Here is a 27,530-nt window from a genome sequence, read left to right on the forward strand (position 1 = left end):
TGATAATCTAGAATTTTTATTTGATTCCAGGTAACCTTGGACAATAGACATGATGGGATGTTTTCTCTTTGAATAAATAACAATTTAATTACATCATTGAAATAAAATATAGTGTGGGCTTAATACATTGTAAATATTACAGAAGTACTACTTCACTATAGTAATTTAATGACTGAAGCTACATTGAGTAACAATCTTACTAGTACTTGTGTACAAAGTTTTATTACTAACAAAGATATTGCAGCGGTTGCAAGGATGTTACCAGCTCAACAAACATCTAACAATACAATATTCTTCTAAGAGGAAAAGTAATCATGTTAGATTTACAGACAATAAAGAGTTATGTTTTCCACCTGAAACATTGGAAATAAGAATCCAGATAATCTGGTATCTTGAGTCATAGTATTACAAGAAAAGGTTCCCTCTCTTGGGGACTCCCATCCCCAGCAGGCCCGGTACACTAAGTTCACGTGAAGATAGCTTTTAGGATGCCACAGCAGTGTAAAGAAACTCTCCTATCTGAAAATTACTGATTTGGAGGCCACTGCTTAAACATCTGACTTTTTTTAAAACCTATTTACATACATTCAGCCCAAATCAGTAGATAAAATGTTTTGTCTATATTACAATAGGCATTGTTAACATTTCATCAGAAGGCCAGTGCAAGACGATTGTTAATAGCCATTGCCCAGCATTTAGGAGATTTTAAAATATCATACAAATATACAGTTAGATTGTGAGAAATCTAATTTTGCACATGATATTAGTGGTCTCTTTTACAGACATGGAATGGCAGAAATTAACCAACGGGACAGTAACTAGAAGGCTACTCATCAAGGGCTTAATTCTCTTCTGGACATCAGGCCTATTTCCTGCAGTGTGGGTTTAGATGGCCAAAATTCCATGACACTTAATGTCAGATAGACCTGACTCAAAGTGACCAGGAGGCTTGGAAATCATCTCAAGTATTAGCATATGTCTGCAGCTTCTTCTAGGGCCATAATTCTTTCGCATATATTTCATATGTGATGGAAAATTAGAGGCTCTTGGAGACAGCCCTCCTTGTCTAAATGAGGCTGTTGCTGGGGGATTGAGAGCCATAATTACTCTGAAGAAACTGAGCGGGTGGGCAATTTGGCCCTTTCTAAAGACATATGTGATGGTGAAATGATGGTCAGGACACATATGTGAGCCCCAGAGGAAAGTGGGTAACTCTGGAGTCAGACTTTATAAAACTTACTGAGCTCTAAATTATATTGACATCAATGGGTCTAATTCAGGGACTAATTAATTAATGAATGATACTAATGAATAATAATTCTAATGAGTATATTCATTGAGAAGAACATTTGAGTCACTTGGGTTAGGAATTGATATTAAAAGTGTCAGAATGAATTGAACTCATTTAAACATTTTCAAATGAAGGTGGTAAAACATACATGATGATATTTCACAGATATTTCTTAGAATATCAATAAGCACCAAGTTTAGTGCTGTCAGCCCCATTGTCCCTTAATTTATGATAAATGATTTAGATCTGGTAAGCACAACACACTATAAAATCTACATTGAGTACACACAAATGCAGTTTCAAAAATGAATCCTGGAATTTTTCTACCAATAGCAAGAATTGCATCTTCACCAGGTTGTCATACCTGCAAGGGAAGCGTTGGTAATACCCAGTGAACGCCGAGATGTGTAGACAAATATTCAGGGAAATTTGGGACAAAACAGTGGCAATTCTTCAATGGAAACTGGACCCTGGTATGTTTTTTCATAAATAATATTTTCTCCTCCTAAAAGATCTTATTAACCCTCTAGCACCCTCAGCCCCCCACCTGCACATCACAGAGAGGTGAAGTGAGGGAACCAACAGGAAGACTCAAGCTGCATAGACAATTCAAAACACTCCAGTTTCCTCCATAAACCACATTCAGCTTTGCACTGCAAGAAAGGATTCTGCTCCACCAAGCTGCTTGGGTACCACATAGCTAGGAGTCACCAGAGAACTAGCTCTCTGCTTTACATCATGCTATGCAGGCCTATGGGTCCTACAGGAGCCATGCCTTATCTGTTGAGGGAGAAGATCGCTTGTGAGCAAAATTTGTCAGAGTCAGGTGGCTTCTTTTTTTTTTTTTTTTTTTTTTTTTTTTGTCTTTTGGTCTTTTGTTGTTGTTGTTGTTGTTGTTGTTGCTATTTCTTGGGCCGCTCCCGCGGCATATGGAGGTTCCCAGGCTAGGGGTCGAATCGGAGCTGTAGCCACCGGCCTACGCCAGAGGCACAGCAACGCAGGATCCGAGCCGCGTCTGCAACCTACACCACAGCTCACGGCAACGCCGGATCGTTAACCCACTGAGCAAGGGCAGGGACCAAACCCGCAACCTCATGGTTCCTAGTTGGATTCGTTAACCACTGCGCCACGACGGGAACTCCTCAGGTGGCTTCTTAAGCATTATCAATGCTTACTTGGAAAGGGGTGAATTTGGAGCACCTATGGCACCATTAAAGAGTGTGAAACTGGGGCATAAGAAGAAAGCAAGCCATGCTCATCTTTATGCTTGAGCACATCTAGCCAACCAGGAACAGAGGAGAGAGGACCTTTCTTTAACCTAGACAGACAAAGCCGGTTACTGGGCTGTCCCAAAGGATATCTGGGCAAAGCAAAGAAGCAGCCATATGACACCCAGGCCCCCATCACAAGTGTGCCAGCTCCTCATTGCCCTTTTCTGTCTCATCCCATCCAATCAGCCTTCTTGCCACATAAGTCAGATCTGGTAGTCTTACTCCAGTGAGCCGGGCATAGTGTTTTGTTTTGTTTTGTTTTAAAAAAAAACTATTGAATTGTATGCCTTCTTTATTTTTTGGTTGTGCTTGTAGCATACAGAGACTCCTGAGCCAGGGATCAAACCTGGGCCACAGCAGTGACAACACTGGATCCTTAAGCCACTGAGCCATGAGAGAACTCCTATAGTGCTACTTAAACTAGGATCACGCTGCCTACACACACAACTAAATGTTTTGCCACAGAGGGGTTTTTTTAGAAGTCTTTCCCTTATAATGACTTACCTCTCCATGGATTTGATCAATATTAGGTGCTCAGAAACCAAAACACTCCCACCTTCTGATACTAACACTATAAATACAGATCTCAACTTGAATGTTCATTATTGATGATTCCTCGCTAAACACTGGTCTTATGGAATACCTAGAGGTCAGTTTGGTAATACTTGATGCAATCACAAAGGGAGAGGGCTCTGAATGTTTATAGTCAGTCTTTTTATGAACAAGATTTCTGGAAGAACTCAATTTTAGAAACTGAATCCATGTGCAATAGTGCAGCAAGTTTAAACGTGGTCACAGTTTTCTCACTTTAGGACACTACTAGAACAGTCACAGGATAGAAACATACACATACACACATTTACATTCACACTCACACACGATATAATTTTACTGATCCAGACAATACTTCTTTTCAATTAAGAAAAAAATGAAGACTGTTGTTTGCCCACCCAGGCAGGAAATCTACTTAAACCTGGAATATAAGGATGCAATACTTTTCAAGTAAACAACGATTGCACAGTGATAACAACACACATTAAGATTGACACATGCTATCTTAAGAGGTCCAGTAATAGCTAAAGACTAAAGAGAGTCAGAGATGTCAGCCAAAAGTCAATATGCCGTCTCTCTTCTGTTCTGATTGTACTCCATCCACAGAACAGCTAAAGTCCAGAAGACGTCCTCATATGAAAATGTGGGACTAATAAATTTTTTTAAGTGTCAATGAGTTCTGCTCAAGACTTTGGTTAGTCTTCAAATTCTTCTTGTTGTATTAACAGAAAAATAAACCTTTAATGTTATTTCAATGTCAAATTTAAAGAGAGATATTTGAAAAAATATTAAGGTTTCTCAAGTTACATCATGGGCAATAATGTTTTGAAAAGTGGTCTCACTGACATCAATCCACTGCTTATGTTCCACGGTTCTCACAGAAGCCCACCTTGCAGTTCTGCTGAACCAGACAAATAGAAATAACACATAGTAAACACTGATACACATTTCACAGGACACAATACATGTTACAAAATAGTTCTACTTTAGTACTCTAACTGCTGTAAAAATGGACATCTCTGATACTTCGAGACAAATACACTTCACATTATAATGAAAGCTGTGGTTTCAAAGGCATTACTCATCGGATGGCCTTTTTCTATGGATACTTAGGCTTCAAACTGTGTAGCCAAAGGTTTTTCTCCTATTTCATTGAGACTTTGAAGGACCTTCCAGTCCCTTAAGCAACAGGTTTTCTTCACTGTAAACCCCTGGAGAACTGAGTTTGAGGACGTAGGCTAATGAAACAGTAGAGAACTGAGAACTGATCACTTTGACAATCACTTTTTCACTGAGCATGGTCAACTTAAAAAAAATAAAACCGATGAGACGACAGACTCTTCTGGGTTTTAGGCTTTAAAAAAAAGAGAAAGAGAATTTCTTTTCCTGTATTGCCAGGGACGCGTCTGGCTCACAGAGCCTCGGCAGACGTGTCCGTGGACACAGACATGGTCACCTTGGCGATCTTGACCGTGCTCTTGATGCAGCTCTCCGCGGCCCTGTGGACGCTGGCCGTGTTGTTGGCATGCTTGTGCAGGCAGTCTGAGTCCCCCATGCTGTTATCCAGAGGCTGTGCAGTGCCTTCACACGAGGGGAACATGCTCCGGAAAGCATGTCTCAGGTCCTTGCTCCGCAGAGCATAGATGATGGGGTTCACGGTGGAATTCAGCAGGCACAGCATGCTGCAGAAGGCAAACACCGTCTTAATGAGCTTGTTCATCTTCCCAAAGACATCGTACACCATGATCGCGAGCAGAGGGCCCCAGCAGATGATCAAGACCACCAGGATCAGGACCAGGGTCTTGGCCAGCCGAATGTCCATACGGGCTTGGTCCGGCCGAGTCACCTGCACCTTGCCGTCCTCTGACGTGTGGATGATGATGCTCTTCTGGGTACCGCGCTGGATCATGCGCACCGCATGGCTGTGCGCCTTCCAGAGAATGTACATGTAGGCATACACGATGAACAGCAGCAGCACGCTGGTGACCCCGATCCAGAACATCAGGTAGGTTTCGTCGATGAGAGGGAAAATGTCTGAGCACACGGACTGCAGTTTCTTGCAGTTCCAGCCCAGGAGGGGCAGCACGGCGATCACGATTGCGATGGTCCACATCAGGCAAAAGGCCACCACGGCCTTGGGTCTGGTGACGATCCTCTTATAGGCCAGAGGCCTGTGGATGGATATGTACCTGTCGATAGCCGTGAGGAACAGGCTGCCCACTGAGGCCGTGAACGAGGCTGTGACCCCGCCCAATTTGAACAGAAACACGTTGGGGCTGTCTTTGCGGTGGAAGACGTGGAAGTCGACGAAGCTGTAGACGAAGATGACGCTCCCCAGGAGGTCGGCGACGGCCAGGCTGCCTATGAAGTGGTAAGAGGGCCTGCAGCGGAGGCTGCGGGAATGGAGGATAACGCACAGTACCAGAAGGTTCTCCAGAACCGTGAAGGTGCCCAACGTGAGAGACAGCACAGCGATGGCCAGCTGCTGGCTGGGGTTCAGAATCATGAAGCACTCCATGTCCATAAAGTTCTCCCCGCACTGAATGTTCTCGTCATTCTCCTTGTAGGAGGACAGAGACTTGTTGTAAAATTCGGTGATGTTCACCTGGTCAGCCGGGACTAACTGGGGGTTGTCGCCTGCAGTCATCTTTTCTTGGAAGGGACTTCCCCTAAAGGAAGTTAAAGGAAATTTCTGCGGGAAGTACCCTAATTTGGATGCCATGTCGCCTTTGATGTCTTCGTACTGAATGTCATTGGCGCCCACGTAGAGGAGGTCTGTGGTGATGGTCCGGAAGGTGGTATCTGCAAGGCCATCGAGGATCGACTTCATACCCTCGGTCTTGGATTAGGCCACGCCCACAATGACTGAGAAAGCGCCCCACCGCGGGGAGTCCTGCCAGGAGGGAAAACAATCACCATGAATGGTGAGAAAACCAGGAGAATTAAAACACTCAGGTCAAAGCCGCTCAGAACTACAGTAAAAATCCCAAATATGTACCCCTGTGTTATTTCATTCCTGGCTGTGAACATAGGTAAAATCCTTGCCCGATTCAGTCAACAAAATGAGTCAGTCCTTTAGTTAAAGAGCCGCTCAAAGTGGGTGATATACACACCAAACATATCCATGTCTATCATTATGTAAGCTCTCTGAACCTGAGTCGCAGGGTGAGTCCTGCATGGACCGCCAGGCTCTGGCAGTCGAGAGAAGGCAATGTGTCTTGGGCGTGGTGTGCATTTCATGGTTGTGTTAGGGAGTGTTTGCCACCTGGCTTCTACTATCATGCATGCGCATACCCACAGTGATGCAATGCTGGTGGGGGAAAGAAACCCCGTATCGCACAACCTCTTTTCTTGAAGACTTTACTGCCTTGTCACACAGATAAGACCAAGCATACAAGACAGCCAAAGAATGAGACAGTGTGGCATCAGGGATTGAGCTGTGTGGCCTTGGTGTTGAGTGTCAAAGGGAGGAAGAGACTGCTGGGACTGTAGTAAGCACCTGAGCATGATGGGAATATCCACGTTCTAGCCCAGACTCCATCAGGCAGGTTTCCTCACCCAGAGATGGCTGAACTAAGCCATGGCTGAGACGAACTTCTAGCCAAGAAAAATGGTACGAAGGGCAGACTTGCACTGAGGGTCAGAAGAAGACCGAGATCTTTAACACGAGGAAGGAGTGACAATGGATAGTGCTTCCTGACAGTGTCCCCAACGCTGTAGGGCCACCAGTACACATTGGAAGATGGGAGACAGGCCTGATTGTCCAAGGCCTTCCACATGTGGACGGCGCTGGACATAAGGATTGTGGAAAGGACGGGCCAATTTTGAAGGGCTCTTCAATTCTAAGCTAAGCCAACTTGGTTCTGTTTACAAATAAACAGCCGGAGAATTGGTTTTACCATTTTTAAATGTTTGTTTAAAATGTGGCTATTAGGTGCTTTAACTTATTGAGATATTAGAAATACTGAGGGCGGCCCAAGATGGTGGTGTAGAAAGATCACGAACTCCCTTCCTCCCACTGGCACACCTAATCTTCAGCTACAAATGGACATTTCCCTCTGAGAAAGACCTAGCTGATCAGTACTTCACAACAAATGATAAAAGGGCCCCGATGAGATGGTGGGAGAGGCAAATCATGATGCCGTAGATCTGAAACTGATATAATATTAAATGTCAATGACCTCAATATAAAGACATAAAAATATTATATATTATTATATATTACTTAAAGTACTGAGTGATAGCTACAATCATTTTAAAACTCATAAAAACTAATATTTTTTTTTTACTAGTTGTCTTTTTATTGTTCCTAAATATATGCTGTATTAAGGGTGGGGGCGGGGGGAAGATCATCATTAGTTTGGATCCAGTTAAAATGTTCTGAGTCCTCCTGCCAAAATACAGAGATCCTGCCTATCCAAATTAATAATTAATAATTATTTTTCCATCCAACAAATCATGGAGCGCCCACTATGTGCCAGGCTCTGTCCAGGGCCGAAGGAACACGGCATTATCTGGGAAGGGTCCCTGATCACATGAAGTACAGCGTAGCGGAGGAGACAGGCAGCTGACCCCTTAAGTATGAGGAAGCATGGTGACAGCTACAATCAGGGACATACAAGATGCCGTGGGAACAGCAGTCTAGGGGGTTGAAGGCGGCTTCCCCAACGAAAAGATGTTTATGCCAAGAGTATGTAGAAATAAATGTGGGTGGAGACAGGACACAGAGGCGCAGAAAAAAAAAATTTAATGAAAACCTTAAGTATCGTGATGTGTTTTTGTTCTCTTTGTCTAGTAACTGGTAACACAACATGCTGAATGTGGCCCAATTTCCATGTTCTGCCACCTCTACGTCCAGGCCACCATCACTACTCACCCACACCAGAGCACCAGCCTCCTTTCCAGTTTTCCTGCCTTTCTCTGGACCAATCCCCTTGTGATCATTTGCCAAATAGCTACTCCAGTGATCTTCATCAAATAGGTGGCTGATTATGTGACTCTCGTAATCAACCTCTTTGCCCTAAAGACCAAGTTCAAATTTGTTCATGAGGTTTCCCTTTCAGGTCCACACTCTCCAGACTATAACACATGGCTCTTCTCTTTGCCTTCTGTGTCAGCCCCGATCTGACCCTCACTCACTTGTGCCCAGAATTCTCCATGTCCTGTTCTCCCTGAACAAAACAAGAGCTCTCCATCTCTATCCCCACACCCATAGGATGAAGTTCAGTCAAAGGCTTCCCAGGATGATCTAGCCCCTGCCTGTCTCTCCAACCCTCCTCTCACCACTCCTGGACTTACCACTTGGATGATACCAGATAGAGTTCCATGAACACACCAAGGCTACTGCATCTCAACTTGGTGCCTTCACCCCCTCTGCTTTTCACACTCCTCTGAGCAAACGCCCTTTCCCTTCCTCCACGTGGTCAACTCCTTCTCCTGAGTTTGGTGTCACCACCTCCAGATCAGATGAAGTATGCTCTTTGGGGCTCATGCAATAGCCAAATAGTGTTCTATCATGGTGCTTACTAAATATTCAAACATTTCTCTGTGTTTGCATCTGTTTTACCCCTCCCTCCAACCCACTAGATGGTGAGCTCACTTAGTGTTTATTCACAGCATTTAGCATAATGCCTGGCATGTAGAAGGAGGCCCTAGATAAGGTGGTTAGTTGAATATACACATTTAACAATAGAAAAAAAGAAAATCCCTTTCCTACCCAAGGTGGGGGGAGGGATCCTTCCAATCAGAATGGTAATAAGCATGTAGTTTGAATTGAGGTATCTTTAATTAAATCCTAAATAACTACCCAATCCATTGGTAGAATGAGTAGCCTAAATGCTTCTGGAATGAGTCATGACATGGGCAACTATGGCTAAGTAGAGCAAACAAAAATACCAGCAGTATTTTACCAGATGGTGAGCAAAGCAAATGATGTAAGACAGGTAAGTCAGAAGGGTTCCCTTTAGCACCTTTATGGTCCTGTAGCCCTTTCGCATGATCAGTGTGGCCTGCACTGATGGTATGGGGGCACCACTGAACCAAAGGCCTTGCATCCTCCATGGCTAACTTCTGGCATCAATCAGGAGATTAGCTTTTTCCTTAGTCTGGGCTCTTGAGCAGTTCTGCACCCCCTCCTACAGTGACATAGTGCAAGGCACACGGGGCCTGGGACCTGCTTGACCAGAGGCAGGAGCACTACTACACAGACCGCACAGAGACACCCGGGGTATGTGAGAGTCTGGTCAAGCCCAACCAAATGCCCCAGGAATGGAGGTGAGTTGTGGAGGACAGAGAAATAAAGGATGCAAAAATAAAAGACTGAAGTCCCATAGCCAAGATGGGTGCCCAGTACTTCCTGGTTCCTCTATGAAAATCTCTCTTGAGTCCCCAGTTCAGCCTGGCTTCACCTGCTAACTCTCAAGCATGCTCAGGGTCCTTGTTTAGCCATATGCCTGTCATATCCTTTCTCACATCCTAGGTTCCTTCAGAAAATGTCCTACCACCATTGGGCTATGTCTTCAGAGTCACCTTTGTTCTTTGGGCAAAATTCCATTTGCTGGACCACTCCACTGACACAGGAACATCTTCATGTAATGGGAGGGACACAGAAGAGAGCCACAATCTGTGAGAGCTATTAGCGGTCCTGGCATAGCCTCAAGTCTTACTTTTGCTTCTCAGCTCTCATCCATACTGAAACACACAGCTTCCTGGCCCAGGACTGACTCCCTGCTCCTTCAACCACCCTTGCACAGCTTCCTTCTTTCCTTCCAAGCTCTCTGTTAAAGTCATCTTTCTGAGACCTCCTTGACCTGCCCTTCCCACCAGGCAGGACAAGTTTTTCCGATCTTTCCCTCGCTTATAGGCTTCATCATAGTACTTAATCAGGAGTTTATATATTTATTTCTAAGCACAGGAATTTTTTTCCCCCCTTAGGTGATTCTCAGGTCTGATAACACGAAAGCAGATGAGGAGGGTCAGGGAGGCTGGACTTTCTTAGAAATGTTCCCATGAACCTAATCAGGCGGCTGTTGAATTTTATTAACTGATGCATGAAAGCTATGATTTAACAATATATATTTGCCTTTTATTTTTAAATTGGAAGAGAGAAAGGTAATTAATTCAATGGGTATTTGGCCTGAAGATCAAAGCTTGAGCCCAACATTCCTAAGCAGCTCCTGGGAGCTGGTCCATGACCTCTACTCCTTAAGTCATCTTCTCTCAAGGAACACATTTTCCCTTCACACTGCCAATTAAAAACGAATTTATTTGAAATATTTATATGTATATAATCCATTCAGAGAATTCAAAATGTACAAAAGAATATACAGCAAAGAGTCAATCTAATCTCTCCCATTCTGATGTTCTCTCCAGTTTTCCTCCTCACTGGCAAGAAGTTTCTTGTTACTCCTTCCAGAACTATTCCATTGCATATTCAGGCAAATATACATAAATTTATCCCTTCTTTATTTTCTTTCCAACAAACACTAATATACGTAATGTTCTGCACCTTGCTTTTCCACGTCAAAGTCTACATGAAGGCAGTTCCACATCAGCTTGCAAAACCTCCCTCCTCATTCAGCAGCTGCCTTAAGTAGCTGCTAGATGAATGTGACCAGCCTCCTACGGATGCAGGCTTAGGTTATTTATCACCTCTTGCTAATACAAATAATGCAGCCATGTCAGTTTTCACATTTCTTAACGTCTTGTGAATAATCTTTCTAGTCACCCAAGCTCATCCTCTGGACTTACCCTGGCTTCCTTCTTCTTGGCCCCTATTATCAGGCAGACAACTAAGTCTTGCCGATTTCCCATTTTAAAGCACATGCATAGAGCTTATTATGTGTGGGTAGTGCTCTGAGCCTTTGTCATATATCAGATTGTTTGTTTTCATAGTAGCCTGGTGAGGTAGATGTCATTATTATCCCTATTTTACACGGAGGGTAAGTAAATTGCCATTCACACAGCTAGTAGGTGGCAGAGCCAGAATGAATTCAGATATTCTGGTTCTAGGGCAGTGCTGTCCAATAAAAATGGAACGCAAGATACATATGCAATTTTAAAGTTTCCAGTAGCTAGGTAAAAAGAAAAAAGTACAAAGTGAAATTAATTCTAATAATTCTATTTTATTTAAACCACTGGCTCCAAAATATTACCCTTTTAACATGTGGAACTAGCCACATTTCAGGTACTTAATAGCGACATGTGGCTAATGGCTACCATATTGGATATCATAGGTCTGGAGAGGATTGAACCTTTATAATACACATTTCCCTAACCTAAGACAGAGATGCTACTATCTCCCTTCTCTTCCCCACTAATTCCAACCAGTCAAAGCACTAGCAGTGGAGAGAACATAGAATTAAGAGTTAGCAAACCAATATTAGCATTTGGGTAAGTAGTTAATCTTTTTAAAACTTAGTATTTCACTTGTATAATGGAAAGGAGGAGGAGGAGGAGGAGGAGGAGGAGGAAGCCTCAATCATAGACTTGTCCTGACAATTAAATGGAAAAAAAAAGTGCATGTAAAGTACTTAACATAGTGCCTGGCATAGAATGTAAGTCTTCGGTAAATATTAATTATTATTATCATTACTTAGTATAATGGCTCATTGTCATATATTATTAATTACACTTCAAGATAATTCATGGTCTTAATCAGATCACAGGCTGCTTATTCAATTTTTATTTTTTGTCTCAGCACTTAAAGCATGAAGCAAACAGAAGATACACACATGGGTGAGGGAGGAAGAAATTTTACTGAATGTCTATTGTATTTCAGGTATTTGAGAGACTTTGCATATATTCTATTATTAAATTGTCATGACAACTCTATCAGGTGCTTATTTATAATCCCCATTTCACAGATAAGGAAATGGAGACCATTCGGTTTTAAATAAATTATCCAGAATATGAAGAGTTTGTAGCTTGAACCCATCTTTCTGGGGGGTCTGACCCCAAGGTTTCTGCTTTTGGACTTCATGTACTGTTTCAAGGATTAACAGTAACTAGGATAAAGCCATGTTGCATTTTATAGTATATTCCAGTCTCCCAGCTTCTTACAAGCACAAATTAAGGCATTTTGCCAATAGCAAATAAGACTACCTCCTACTAAATCACTCTTTCCTATCCCAGCCCATCTAGGTAAATCTGCCCACTGGTGTGGCCTCGAGGATGAAACTTTTCTTGTTTGGAAGGGCTATAAATCTTCCTCAGTAAAGACAAAGGATCACAGACCTTATCTCAGCAATGCAAAATGTGTGCCTGTGATTTACTCTTAAGATCTACACGTAACGTCATAGTTAAGCCATTTTAATATGACCAAGCACTTTCATTAAAACAAACTAGCTTGTTAAAACCCAAGCCAGGGCATGGTGTGGTGGTGAGATATAGAGTAATTTCTGTCCAATATAAGCCAAATCTTTTTGTCTTTTTACCTTTTCTGGGCCAATCCCGTGGCATATGGAGGTTCCCAGGCTAGGGGTCTAATTGGAGCTGTAGCCACCAGCCTACGCCAGAGCCACAGCAATGTGGGATCTGAGCTGCATCTGCAACCTACATCACAGCTCATGGCAACGCCGGATCCTTAACCCACTGAGCGAGGCCAGGGCCGCAACCTCATGGTTCCTAGTCGGATTCATTGTACGGGAACTCCAAATATAAGCCAACTTTAATTAAAGAATACAGTTAAAAAATAGACATGGATTTTGTGCAGTTCAAGGATCTCAGTCGTGTCACAGGCTATCTGAACAGTTAATAGGATCATGGCAGGAAACCTGTTCTCTGCATTTCAGTAATTCTTTCCTTTATGTCTGCATTTGGATTATTACAGTAATTTCCACCTGATTTTTTTTTTTTTTTTTTTTTTTTGCATTGAGAGTTGTCTTTGAGAGTTCATTAGTGATATAGTTTAGGCTTTGGGGGATGCAGCTGCCATTAATGTTGTTTTTGTTTGCTACTGGGAAAATCATAATTGGAAATTTCCAGCAAGATGCGTAGATGCACCTATAAAGAAACAGTTGGTTTTTATTAGTATCATTGGAAAAGAATGATTGAATGACATTTAAGGGGATATTCCTAGAATTCTGCTTTTCAAAATAGGCAAAACATTTGAACAATTTAGGATACAAACCATGACTTTACAATAATAATACAAATATTTTAAGATGTTGACTCTACTTTTTTAAATTTCATTTTTTTAAGAATAATATCACCTGTTCTTTTTGCCCTCTTCTCTCCATGCACACCTCCTTTTCCATCCACCACCTCCAAGCTTATACAACTAGCAGGCTGTAGTACCATCAAGAGATTTTATGGATTTGGCAGGAGCATGAGAGTTGTTTCTTTGTTTGTTTTTGTCTACTCAAGAGTCTATATCTTTGTTTCTATAACAAGTAAGGGTATAAAACATCCAAGTCCTGATTAGGGTGAACATGGAGTAAGTTCTCAAAACAGGACTTCAAATAGAGTCGTTTGTATATCAGCATAATTTTTATTTTTTAGTCACATGGAATTCCCAGGACAGGGATCAGATCTGAGCTAACCTACACCACAAATGCAGCAACACAGAATTCTTAACCCACTGGGGACCGGGCTGAGGCCAAACCTGTTGAGAAGCCAAGGATCCCATTGCACCACAGTGGGAACTCCTGTACCAGTATAATTTAATAGCAAGGTACTTTAGTCATCATTGCCCCACTGAAGACCTTCTTTGTTTTAGAGACATTTCAATTATTTAGCTACTGGTCACTGTTGATTCTGGAGTTAAAACCCTTGCAGCATCTCTGGAGGAATAGGCAATAGATACTACTTGCTTCCTGCAAGTAGTCCAGGGAGGCAGAAAATATTCTGAAAGCATGAGAAGCACTGATGCTCCCAATATAATTACAGAGTGTATTGGCCCACCAGGCTCCTATTCTAGAGCCTAAGTTTGTAAATGCTTTCAGGAGACAAAGCCAAGCTCATTTTGTCTATAAGAGTCCAGGATATCAAATGCAGGAGTCCCAGGCCTTTTATGAATCATGTTGTTTTCCTAGTTCATTGGTTCTGTGTTGTTCTGCTTGGCTAAACTTATAAAAGAATCTTGTGAGGGGTTTAAGAGAAGGAAGTTGCCCATGGATATATTTGTTTGTTATTTTCCATTCATTTCTGGGAACAAGTCTGGTTTCTGCTAATTTGATCAAGAAAAATAACTTCTCTAAAGTTGGCAGGGAGAATTTTAGTTGACTCTTATAAGTGCATTATGTCTAAGGCATGTCGTTAATATACATGGCAGATCTCACAGACCAACATCACAACCTGATGAATGATGCTTCTGTTACAGCTGAATGGGCAACTGAGTCTTTTCTAACTCTTATCTAGCCAATAGAGTTTTGGAATTATTACTTTGGTCACATATTGCATCATCTTCCACAGCAAAGTCAAAGATTGACTTAATTATCTTGATAATTCAGGCAAAAATACATAATCCGTCTTCCTTGTGTTAATGTCGGCTCTTTCCCATATATAAAAGAAAATTTCATTATGCTGGTAATGCTCGATTGGTTCTGAAAGCCTTAGCTTTTCTTATATTTTGTAACCTAGAGCAGAAATTACTAAATGCATCCTTTTCTCTGGTCTATTCTTGCTAACAATATAAGTGTTAGGTTTTTGATAAAAATATATCAATACAAACTAAATAGACATTAGGACACTTGTAAGTCTGTATTTCTGTCCAGATTTAACCTGCACGTGCCTAATTACTTAACATTTAAAGGCTTGTTAAAACATAAAGAATTTCAGGGCTCAAGAAATGATGTCTTTAAACGACATCAAATTAAGCACTTGCCATTAGGGAATGATGTCACAAGGACAGTATCACAAAGGCAGATTAATGATACGAATGAACTGATTCTCGTGAGGTTGGTTGACTTTTATGAGCAATTCCATTAACCATTTAATTTTGCTCTGCTGTTTGCAGGTTTTCTCCTATTAAGCGCCTTTGCTTTTGGGGGCGGGATTAGGGTGGGGAAGATACCTTTCCTATAGAAGCTGTAAAGAGCATCACAGAAGCAGCCTTCCCTTAAATTAGAATCTGCAAGGTTTCCAATCCAAGAGAAGCCCTGGTCCATATACAAAATACTCCATAAGATTGTCTTTATCTCACATATGAAATTTGATCAATAAAGGCCATAAACAATATGTAGAACCCAGGAGGTAGGTCATCTTTACGGCTCACTGCCAAGGGCAGCAATGGCTTAGTGTGCTACACGCTGTCCACTGGAACAGCATACCTTTCAGTTTCTTCATTCATCTTTCAGCAAAAAAAAGCATACTCTCTTTGAATCCATGAACAAACAAATTAAGTCTAACTGAAAACTAAATCTCGTTTCCAGGTTCAAATCTCAGAGCGGCTGGATGATTTGGGTGGTTAAATGCATAAGAGAAAATTCTGATTCCCAAATATTTTCAATAAGGAGCATTTGTATATTTATATACCAGGCATGATGCTAAGGATATGTATTATTTTTGTGTAATATTCGCATGAATGAGGTGCTACTGCAGTTCCCGTTCCACATCTGAGAAAATTGTGGCATAGAGAGGTAACAACGCTTCGCCCAAGGTTTCCTACTAGAGACGAGGAGTTGGAACTTCAGCCCAGGTCTGTGTAACTCAAAGTCCCTGCTCTTAGCTTTGAGTTTCAAGAACCATGTAATAAGACATTCTTCCTTCCCTTTCTGGAGAAAGAGAAAGAATTGTTTTTGAGAATGGAGGTTATAAACAGTACATAATAATTTTATATAATGAACGACTAAAATTTGAAGGAATGATTTGTTGACAGTAAAAACGGTTGCCCACAGCACTTGCAAATCATCCTCGTTCCATGGTCTTCAGGGACAAAGGATGACAATTAACTATAAGCTATAAATCCTAGCCCTGGATTAGCACCTTATTGGCAGTGGCTGTTAACAAGTAATAAATAAAACCTACCTTGTCTTTGCCACTGTTTAAAAAAACTTACATAGGGTTTTTTTTCTTCCGTGGTTACTTGTAAAGATCGTGGAGGGTAATGACAGTCTCTACACTAGTGAGGAATAAAGAGGGGACCTGCTTTAAGTCTGAATGAGACATGACAGTTGTTGACAGAAACATGCTTGTTGTTGAAACATCCATTGCCCACATGGAGAAATTCAAACTCAATCAAAATCACTCCATTTCCCACCATGAGCAGTGTGGTTCCTCTGAGGCCCAGAGGAAGGAGGCCTCTCTGGGTCCAGGTCCCAAGATCTTGCCTGGAATCAAGGCAGAAGAAACCAGGTCATCCTTAGTAGGGTTCCTACAAGGGAATGCACGGTGACTGACTCAGGGTGGGCATGGAGCTGTGTTCCTACTGCAACATGGCTGATGGCCTCTGACAGGTGTCATGTAAGACATTTTTATTGGGCATGTGCTTTGCACTTAGCTCTGGAGATGTTATATAGCCACATATCACATCTGGATAATGGATACGAATCAAGAAAGCAAGAGAAATGATTCTTCGCTCCAAGCAAGCCATCAATTAAAGCCCACCCACCTGCCATTCCCTTCCCACAGAAGGCAGAATGGAGGAGCATCTGAATACAAATCATGGCAGATGATCCTTGATCATCAAATAGCACTGGCTTGGGTAAATCCCCTTCTTACATGTGTTTTGAAGTTTTTCCTCCCTAGAGAGATGATGGGCAATGCTGAGTCATCCCCCAGTGGTCTTTTCTTGTGTCTAAACCCTTCAGATCCTGAACGCCTTGAGAGTAGAGGCCTGAAGTAGATGGTCTCGAAAGTCCTCTGCCTGGCACAGGGCAGGTACTTAATAACTGTTTACTAAATGACTGCCAGTGTGCATCTTTAATAGGGCAGAGCTATCCTAGCAGAAAGACTTTAACTGTGGATGGTTTTCCTTGGCACAAAATCAGCTGATCATTAGGGAAGTAAACCTGGGTCTAGGTCTCACACAAACATCCATCTGAAAAAAACTGCCCAGATGTAAAAGTTACATGAAAGGCATCAACAACCGTTTATCCCAGAATCTTTGATCTCAGTATCAAACAGATGCTATATTGATGGCAAGTGGAAGTGATGGGCAAAGATCAGGTACTTACTTTTTTTTCTGATCCTTACTCAGCCTGGGTGTGTATTACGAACCTCAACCACATAACAATGATACACAAAGAGATCTTTGTGAGAGGCACAACTGTGAATGAATCCTAATTATATGCTTTTGACAGACCTTTAAAGACAACATATGAATTTATGATTATAATGGACTTTTTTTTTCCCTCAAAAGCATGCTATTACGCACTGATCTTTCCCAAATGGACTTCTCCATGTACAAGAGTGTTTTCAAAACAACCTGTCAAGAGAAGTTATGTGAAAATTCAACCACTAGATGGAGTGGTTTTTATAAGCCCTCAGGAATCAACCTGATACTTACTCTCTATTCAGTGGACATAGTTCTTGCTTTGGTTGAGCAACACCTCCTGCTACAACATTTTATGCATTTTACAACTGAATTAATTTAAACATAAATAAGGAAATATGTTAGAGAAGGTTACTACTGCCTACAAAAACAAAATTTCTAATTGCTTTTCTGAGGCAAAAGGGCATTGAGAAAATTTAATATATTGATAAAAATTAATTGTGAGTATGTGGAATTCTGCCTGAAGAAAGTAATTAAGAATGAATAAAGGAAAGTAGTTATACTGAAAACAAATGACATGTTTATGCCAAGAGATGCTAAGAGTAAGAAGGGAATGTCTCGGAAGCGCAAAATCAATTCTAATAACAAACTCAACTCACTTCTACTTCATGAAACATTTGGCTTTCCAATTTTCAAATATGAAATCACCAACACAGGTCATGACTCTGTGATGAAAAAGAATGGAAAATTATTTTCTGTGACAGAGGCTAAAATGGAATATTTCACAAGAGAAGTTAATATTTGTTCAAATACTCATACAAATCAAGGATGCCGTAGTTTTTGAAATAATTCAATTTCATTCCCATCATTTTATCACTGGAATAATTTTAAATGTTTTTCTTGTTGTATAAGTTCAGGGTTCCCTTTAAACATGATTTTAAAAACGAGGTACTTACATACAATCTACTTTTGTTGAAAAGCACCTACTTTCAGAAAAAAAATTTCAGTGTGTACTAACAATGTACGATGTAAGCAGAAAAATATGCTTTCACGATGCAATAATAATGTGCAAACAGAACCAGAACTTGGTTTCAGTAAAGATGTAATATATCCTTTGGAAACGTAGTAACGAGTTGAAGGCAAGTATAGAATTTTTATGCCGCTGAGACCAGGAGATAGTTCTATTGTACTCATTCAAGAGTCTGACCTTTAATCAGGGTTTGTGTGATACAATCATGTGAGTTTGAACACAGTTGGGGAACTGAAAGGATTCAGAAAGAGTGAAGCGAAGAGAAAGAATTAAGAAATAAGATAGCCGAGAATAGGCTGGACATCCCAGCGTACATCTTAAAAGAACAGTCTGAGATGTCACATGGTGGCTTCTGCATGGATGCAGAGTTATTTTATAGGTCAGTGGCCCTCAACGTACACTCCAACCAGCAGCATTAGCATAACTGCGGAACTCAGGAGAAATGCACGGTCTCAGGTCGAACGGACTTCAGACCAAAAGAATCAGAAACTCTGTTTCTGGGCTGGGGCACATCGGTGTTTTCCAAATGCTTCCAGGAGACTCTAAGACACTCTACAATGTTAGAGCCATTGTTAATGATTATGGAGACGTGAAAAAGACTAGACGGGGAGGAAGAGAGACCTAACCTCTATGAAGAACTGAGGTGAGATAGGAACAAAGAATATTCTAAGGGTATAGGTTTTTAGATCATTGAAATGGACTGCCAGGGGAGCCTGCTCATTCTAAAGTAACTTCCCAGAGTAGAGCTTTAAAACCAAGTTATTTCTATTTAAAATTTTTTTTATTAAAGTATAGTCGAATTACAGTGCTGTGTTAATTCCTTGTGTACAGCAAAGTGATTCAGTTTTACACAGGTGTGTGTGTGTGTGCATGTGTGTATACACTCTTTTCTTTTTCATATTCTTTTCCATTATGGTTTATCATAGGTCACTGAATATAGTTCTCTGCTAGACAGTAGGACCCTGTTTCAAGCTATTTCTATTTGACGGGAAGAGAACACTATAGCTGAGCCTGAAGAGGAGCATGAGGAGAGGAGAACCTCTCAAGGATTTTCACTTTACAATCTAGAGCTTCTCTGCACTTTTCTTCAGGAACTTATTTGCTCTATCTTTTGTCCCGCCAAGAAAAGTGGCCACAAGATATAACATCTACTTACCCAGAATGCAGACATAAATTAACAACTGCACACCAATTTCTCTTATTTCTATCCACACTAAGTATTATAGGACTGCTAACCATGTCCTTCAAAACCATCGTGAAGGCACCCATAATCACTGAGCATTAAAGATCCGGAAAAAAAGTAAAAGTAAGTAACACTCCAGCTTATTTTCTTTTTAAGATGGAAATGTTTCTGTTTCTGTTCTCTTTTCCCAAACCATGAGATAATGTATCACAGGAGATGAACCCAGAAAATGACAAGCTAAAACGGAAATTTTGCAGTAGGCCCAAGTAATGCAAATCTACTGCAAATTATCTTATACAGAGTTACCCTGGTAATTATGCAATTTGCACTGCTTATAGCTGGCAAGGATCTTTCAAAAATACCTACAGGTTATAAATATATGGAAATGTATCCCAAAGCACTTAAGTATACGACTCGGGGCAGACTGTTCTCTCTCTAATTATTTCATCAATAAAAATGGATCACAGATTACTCATAATTAGTTTCCTTAGCTAAAGACTAAAATCATTCAAAGATTTCCCCGTATTTGTATGAACTTAGATCTAATTTCCAAAAGTTGCTGTACATTTTTTCTAAGGTCAAATGCCCACATATGCAAAGATACAAAATTCTTTGGACAATCTCTTGCTTACTTTGGTTATGTGTTAACTTATTTAGCTTTTTAAATCTTTTTTTTTCCTTTTTCTTCACATGCATATTGCTTGTTCACCACCACTTGTACAAAAGCTAGAGAAAACATTTACAAAGTCTGGTAGCAGCGCATTAAAATGAGTTGAAAATATGGTCCATTTAAGAAGCAACGCTGGAATAAACCAAAATACACAGACCATAGTGGCATTAAAATATGCCTCTCTTATCAAGAATAAATCAAGTTGACTTATTTTTAAATATAACTGAGTTAAAAGCAAACAAGAATGACAAAGGCATACTACCTATGATACTAGTTCATTTGCTGCATTAAAAAAATCTTTTTTAGCCATTTGACCAACAGAAATCAGCATTATAAAAGTTCCCAGTACAAATGTCCATGTGTGAAAGTAGAAATTTTGGGTTTTTTCCAAACATACATGAATTTATCAATTTAAATGTAAAACTCCTCATAACTTCATTCAATTTACAGAACTCATTTTGACTAATTTTCTTCTCTAAATCTATGGTCTAAGGAATGGATAAAGCAATGATAAAGGAAAAAGGGGAATCCTCCCATTTCAACATAAACTGAAACACATTATTTCCTAATTATATTTTATTTTAATTATCTTTAAATATACTACTGACATACACAGTTTGTGAGAGCATTTGCCAGTATATTCAACCACCACAACAGATTGCCTGGCACATCTTTGAAAACTGCTTCTGCTTTTCTTTAAAAAGCAAGAGCATGGAATTTGGTAGTGGGAATAAAAAAAAGAGATATTACACCATCAGTTTGAAAATTATACTGCATTTTAGTCTTGTAGTTTAAAAAATGTTTTTGAATGCTATTCAGCGTTGAGAATGATGGTAAGGAATCAAGCCAAAGATATCAAATTTCTATTCAATGAATCCAAACTCTAAACAATTAAGAATCCAAATTAGAGTGGAAAAATAAGCCCTTAGATAATAAAATATTGGACTCCTAGGGAAAAATGATCTGCCATCTGTGTTAGGAGAAAAGTGAACTCAAATCCTTGGTTTCATTCAAAAATGCAAATTTTACTTTAGGAAGCTTATTCAAAAATATGGACTATAATGCAATAATGGCACAGGGGCTAAAGAAAAAAAACAGGAGTTGGCTAAAAAAAACACTGATTCCCATCTGACCAATCTCAACTCACATGTCCAGTAAGAAAAGAAAAGAACACAAACAAACAAAGCAAAACTTTGAAAGCTTTCCTAAAGTGCAGGTGTGAACATTTCTCCAGCTGGGGCTAAACAGAAGTCATGGTATTTCAGAACAACTGCTATGACTGTGTCAGGCCCATTTGCTCAGGTTTGGGGAGTAAATAATTCTTTCCTCAAAAACCCAGATGCACACAACTCTGAACCTCAGAATTCCATGCTCACTAAGTCATGACATTCAACTGCCCAAATGAAACTTTTAAATTAGAGGATATCCCAAAGCTACTCAGCAATAGTCATCTATATGGAAGGTAATTCAGATACATGGAAAACATCTATGAAAACTAGATCAAGAATATATTTGTCATTGCAACTGTCCTTAGGAAAAGCTATTATAATGATATGTACTTTATTTTCCAGGAGGCACCCTGTTCATTGAAGAAATATGACCCAGGAAAGCTTTTTAGAAAACACATTATGGTAAGAACGAGAGATGGTCACACTGATTATTTTACGTAATGCTTTTGACCTAGGATTACTGATAAGTCATAAACACACCTATTATCCATGCAGGCCTATTTGAGTTCATCTAACCCCAAACCATTTGAAGAGTACCAAGAGAAGCTCTGAAAAACTACTAAAAGAGCCTCCCCTTTTCCACCTCACAGATTTCCTACAGTTTTAACTTATTTGTGATGGCATTAAAATGTGTTATAACCAACAAAGATAACTACGTTAATATGCATCTTGTGGTTCAGTAATAACCTTGACTATCTTCACCCAACTTTCAACTTCCTTTCCAAAATTAATAAACCATTAGCAAGATGGATGAAAGCCATGTTAAACGCATCTACCAATGTTTAGGGATGCCATCCTGGCATCTTTGCAAGATTCTTAGAACAAACGAAACTGGAACAGATTTCCACTATCCTGGAAAATAAGAACAGCCTTGTTTTGATTCGAGGTGGCTACTTCCTTTTGCCTTGAGTCTTCCATGTCCATCTGCACAGCTGCCTTGAGCTTGGACATGTCCCCAAATTTGTACTATTTATTTGAAATCTGATTCATATGTTCAAATATATAGAGATAACATATCTCAATTACTATTCCTGTCTTGATATACATCTATGAAAAAGTTTATTTTGTATACATATCTAAAAGTGAATTTATACATCCTGGTCCTCTCAAATGATGCAGTATATAACGTGACACTATATATACTCTGGATAACATTTATTGTTTCTTTTAGTCCAGAAAATATCTGGGAGAAATCTGAGTCGATCTGTAATGTGTTATGAAGTTAAACCAAATCTAATCTAAGAATATACAGATTAGTGAATTAAATGGTTACCACAACATTAAACGGCAATGCAGCTACACAGTGTTGAATTCTCCAATCCCTCAAAAACATCATCTGTGCAGTTATAATATAAAGTTAACCATATTATGAGAACACGATTAGGAAAGAGCTGGCGATCCAGGGAGGGAGGGAATCATGAAGTTAAAATGCTGCCAATACAAAATACATCCTTTAGTTTTGATTTTCTCTTACTCTTTAACTTCTTGACCAACCTTTAGTCAAGAAAAGAGAAAGAGTTTTCAGCCCTTAAAAACATAGATATGCCATATATAAACCTGGCATAGTTTTCCAAACAATGTTGGGTCCAGGTCGTTTCAGAGCCCAAAGCAGAGTTATAAATAATTTAAAGCCAAAGGCTGGTTTAACTCTTAACTTGTTAGCTCAATTAGAAAAGGATGAACACAAAAATGAGAGAGACAGACTTACACTGGTAGAGACACGACATCTCTTTCTGCAGGAATGAAAAGCTCTCATCAGTGTGCTTCATGTAACTGAGCTAACGTAATTACCCCAGGAATAACAGGCAGCAAACTAACAGACAGGCTCCATCTTCCTAACCAGATTCAAAACGCTATAACCAAATCTTGTTTTACTCATCGTGTGCTGTTAGGTATTTCCAAATTCAATTTATTACTCTTTTTTTGCAGCATTCCTGGAGAGCTAATTTTGAGAAATAATCCCTTTCCTTATTAAGCCAACTGTTTTCTGGGAAGAAACATTTGGTAAGCGTGGTGAACCATAAACTGCTATTATAAGTTCCATTTCATAATAGTTTATTCTTACACAGCCGAGTATTCCAATGCGAATTCCACGTACTTCTATGCAAGACAACCCAGGAGCCTGTCTAAATTTCCTGGTGGTTAATTTTAATTCAGAGTCAAAGCAAAGAAGAATGTCACACGATTGTTTTGAAAGAGTTTTTCAGGCTTTGCCTTGGTAATTAATAAGCTGACACTGCATACTAAACACTTATCAACAACATCAATGGGGCTGCTTCTTTCGTGAGAATATAGGTAAACCGATTCAAAGAGTTTTCTTTTGGAAAAGGACTGTAACATGCCACAAATACACAGTGGTTCTTCTGGAGAATTTCATTCGCAGCAGTTTCGTCTTGGTAACATTTAACAATTTCACTATTTTAACATTTTGAAATGCCAAAAAGAACACACTGATCCCTGCAGCTAGGCTTATTAGAGAAGAACAATCTCACAGGCGAGACAGGGAGGCACACAGTCCACTGGGAAAAGGGTAACAGGAAAAGACAGAAAACAGTGGATAACAAACAAAGCCCAGCACTACTCCAACGTGAGATCGGATTGTCACCAGGAGGTGAAACTTCACAGGCCAAATTAAATAATATCACCTACGGCTTATTGAAGGGACTAGGCATAACATTCTTTTTATATGCATATATACTGATGCTATCTATTAAAGGGGGGGCATGAATCTAATTTGCCTTCCTAACAATGAGTATGCAAGCATAGTAATTTTATTTTTGAAAGGTCAGAACTGAGCATTTGCCCCTGTGGCATCATTTTACCCCCCAGGAGACTCAGAAACACAATGAGACCTCTCCCCATCAGACACTCAATACATACCTCAGCCAGGATTGCTCCTCTCCTGGAGTGGGGAGACATCTTTGGAACAAAAAGAGTCTGTTTACAATAAGTTCTCTTGATAACCTAAAATGGATTAGTTTTTTAAAACCACGTCCAAGCTTCCTGCCCAACTGTGATTTACTGCTACCTCCAACACCGTCTGCAGTATGCAACGTTGAAAATTCCAGAGGTGCGTGGATTCTGTTCATGTATGGATAATCAGATGATAATCTATCTCACTTAAGAAACTATGCGTAGCCTTTTTATTTGAGAAAATTGCTCTTAACTGAGTTAGAGAGCGGGGGAGGGGCAAGGAGTACGGGGGAAAAAAAGGAACTGAGAAAAAAATCAATCAGTGTATCTTCCCTTGCAAACTGTCAGTAGGATAGGATTAGAAAAGCAACACTTTAAATCAGATAAAGTCCTAGGGGAACCTTAAAGGTTGGTTGCTCTGAGCTTCTCAATATTCTGCAAAATAGATTGATGGCAGTGGTCACCCACTGATACTCAATGTCCACTGAGTTTCCCCTAAGAGACTGCATTTCCCCCGTTGTTCAAAAGATATTAACTTGGCAATAATAAAAAGGAGAAGTTATGGACCTACTAAGATATATTTCAGCACCTTTAAAACCAGTAAATCTCTTTTAATCTCTTCCTGGATTAAATACCCAAGGATGCTAAGACATTAAGAAAGCACCAACAAAGGCAAGAATACCACTTATGTGAAGGAAAATAAAAAGGATGGGAGACAATGGTTAATAGGTGACTAAATTTTTTCTCATCTCTTCAACTGAAAACTAAAATTAGAAACATGCATGTTGTTTTTAAACTTTCAAATGACCAAATGACAGTTTCTCACGTCTGTCACAGCAAACACATTTTCATTCAGGAGCTGATCCATTCGTGATTGTGAGCCTTAGCAAGAAATGTGTTTTAAAACACAACATCAACTTTTTTCACCTAATGTCTAGTTCTGTTAAATGGTTCCATCACCATTCAAATTTAGATTATCAGTTAAATGCTCTATTATTTTTCCTCAAAGAGTGGTTCCTGTAGCTGTATTTTTTCTATACCCAAAAGTTTATTATTTGTCAGACATTTCTTTATATGGCATTTAATATTTGGCTTTAGCCAGTTTCTAGGTCTGGTGCAGAGACCGATGTGTTTCTCCGGGAAGACTTACTTGCTGATACGATTTAGAGGCATTAAGCATCAACTCTAGCGCCCGTTTTCCAAACATGCACAATTACACATTTTCCACAAACAGACATCAGTGCATACAGAGAACCAGGTGCACACACATTCAATAACTAGTAAATCGTAGAAATCTCCAGAAGTAGCAAAGACCACAGTTGACAGGCTGGGGCTATACAGCTTAGTAAACACCGACGCACAATTCGCTCACACGGAATAAGAACTCCACGAAGGACACTTGGGGACCACACTGGTCAGCACCCGAGGGGGCGGGAGGCGTAAGAAGTATTTACAAACGTAACTCTGCCGGGTCTTACCCTTCGCATCCCCTGGTCCTCGGGGGAGAAGCTCCCTGGGCACCTCTCGCCCAGCGCAGGGGCTGCTCCTCTGCTAGAACGAAACGTCCCTCTGACTCTACGGAGAGCTCTGCAGGGAGCCGAGGCGCCCCGCCCGGGGCAGGGGAAGGCACTGGCGCCGCGGAAGCCAAGCAGGGGCGGAGGCGGAAAAGAAGTGGGGAAGGAAGGGGTGGCCGAGCGAGTAGCGAGAGGGAGGCGGTGCCGGTGAGGGGGTGCGGGCGAGACAGGGTGGGGTGGAGCGGGGTGTGCCTCCGTCGGTCGGTCAGTAAGTCAGTCGGTCCCCTGCCTCCCGCGGCCGCCCGCGACAGGGATCGGGCCTGGTGCTCCCTCCGCCCGCGAGCCTCGCCCCTTCCCGGGCTCCTCACTGAGTCCTCCCGCTCGCCCCGCCTGGCCCGGCTTGGGGCCGCCCGTATTCGCCAGCCCGGGCGCCCGTCGCCTCGCCCAGCTGGCTCGGTCCCTGCCTCTCCCTCCGCTCGCGCTCTGTCTCTGGCTCCCTCTCGCTCCGGTCCCATTTATGAAGCGCGGTCCCATCACGTGTTAATGAGCCTTTGTCCTGCCCTGGCAGCGGCGGCAGCACAGACCCCGCCGAGGGAACTGCGCGGGGAGGGATCGGCGCGCGGCACGGCGCGGCGCCTGTGGCTCCAAACTTTGCCGGCGCGGGGGACACGCCGCGGCGCCGGCCCCGGGGCCAGAGGGGCGAGCCTCTCTGGTCCACCTCACCTACTTCTCTTCCTCCTCCTCCTCTTCCGCCGCCGCTGAGGTCCTGGGGGCCCCCATTGCCATGACCTGGCTCTCATCCCGGATGCCCTCACACCCTGGAGGAGCCAAAAAGGGGGTCGTGCCTGCGCTGCCCCCGACCTCGGGTCCATTAATCTCTTGCGCCCCGGCAGCGCGCAGCGCCAATACCTTGCGCGGGGGTCACGTCTGGGCCAGAGGGCTGAGCCGGAAGGGAAGGGGGAGCGGGGAGGGGGGCAAGGCAGCGGTGCGCCGGGCCGGGGGGTGCGGCCTCCAGCCCACCCTACCCCAGCTCTGGGCCGCCCCCGCGGCGGGAGCCATGAGCCGGGCCCGGGGGCCGGAGAAGCCTGCGGACCGCGCCGCGCAGCCCCCGAGCTGTTTGCTACCTGGGCGGCGGCCTCGTGGCCACCTGTCCTCTGCCCTCGGGCACCGCCTGGCTCCGTGCCGGGTGCATCCTCCAGCTCCCGCCGTCCCCGCCCGGCGCGGACCACTCGGGCTCGCCCCACCCGCCCGGCCCCGGCTGCAAACAGTTGGGCTCCGTAGGCGGCTGGCTCTGCGCCTCCGTCCCTGGCGCGCCCCCTCCCCAACCGCCCAGGGGGCCAACTCCTCGCACCTTCTCGCTGGAGGAGGACTCCCCCCTCTAAGGCCGGGCGGGGGGCGCCCGGGACTCGGGGGCAGCAGCCGCAGGCGCCTGGGGATCCGCGGTGAGCCCGGCAGCCTCGGCAGGAATTAGGGGACATGCTCGTTAATTGGTTCCACTATCAGCCACCGTCTGCCTCCCGTGTGCACGGATCAAACCTTAATTGGTCTTTACATTTATCATGGTGAATTGCGGACCTACAAACAAGCCCCAGCCGCTGCTTCAGCAGAAAAGGCACTCCCCCTCCTCCCCGGGGCCCGGGCAGGATTGTTGAGGCGGCGATCCTGGTCATTCAGACATCTTTATCTCTCTGGAGTTGGGTCAGGGGAGAACTGCATGGTTTCCAC

At 42.1% G+C, this 27,530-nt stretch overlaps 1 protein-coding gene across 6 annotated transcripts; it reads right to left on the reverse strand.

The window, feature by feature from the left end:
* CNR1 (cannabinoid receptor 1) lies at positions 1 to 27,254 on the reverse strand. 6 transcript variants are annotated; one of them, XM_021089914.1, is made up of 2 exons: positions 27,157 to 27,254; positions 1 to 6,007 (listed from the first exon to the last, which is right to left on the reverse strand). In XM_021089914.1, exon 2 carries the CDS (start codon positions 5,942 to 5,944, stop codon positions 4,526 to 4,528), a length of 1,419 nt encoding a protein of 472 aa, XP_020945573.1. In that variant the 5' UTR covers positions 5,945 to 6,007; positions 27,157 to 27,254; the 3' UTR covers positions 1 to 4,525. The 6 variants fall into 6 exon arrangements, with proteins under 6 accessions (XP_020945573.1, XP_013848129.1, XP_013848127.1 ...); XM_013992675.2 differs by lacking the exon at positions 27,157 to 27,254 and adding an exon at positions 26,533 to 26,674; XM_013992673.2 differs by lacking the exon at positions 27,157 to 27,254 and adding an exon at positions 26,529 to 26,665.

Source organism: Sus scrofa, chromosome 1 (assembly GCF_000003025.6).
Source record: "Sus scrofa isolate TJ Tabasco breed Duroc chromosome 1, Sscrofa11.1, whole genome shotgun sequence".
Taxonomy (NCBI): Eukaryota; Metazoa; Chordata; class Mammalia; order Artiodactyla; family Suidae; genus Sus; species Sus scrofa.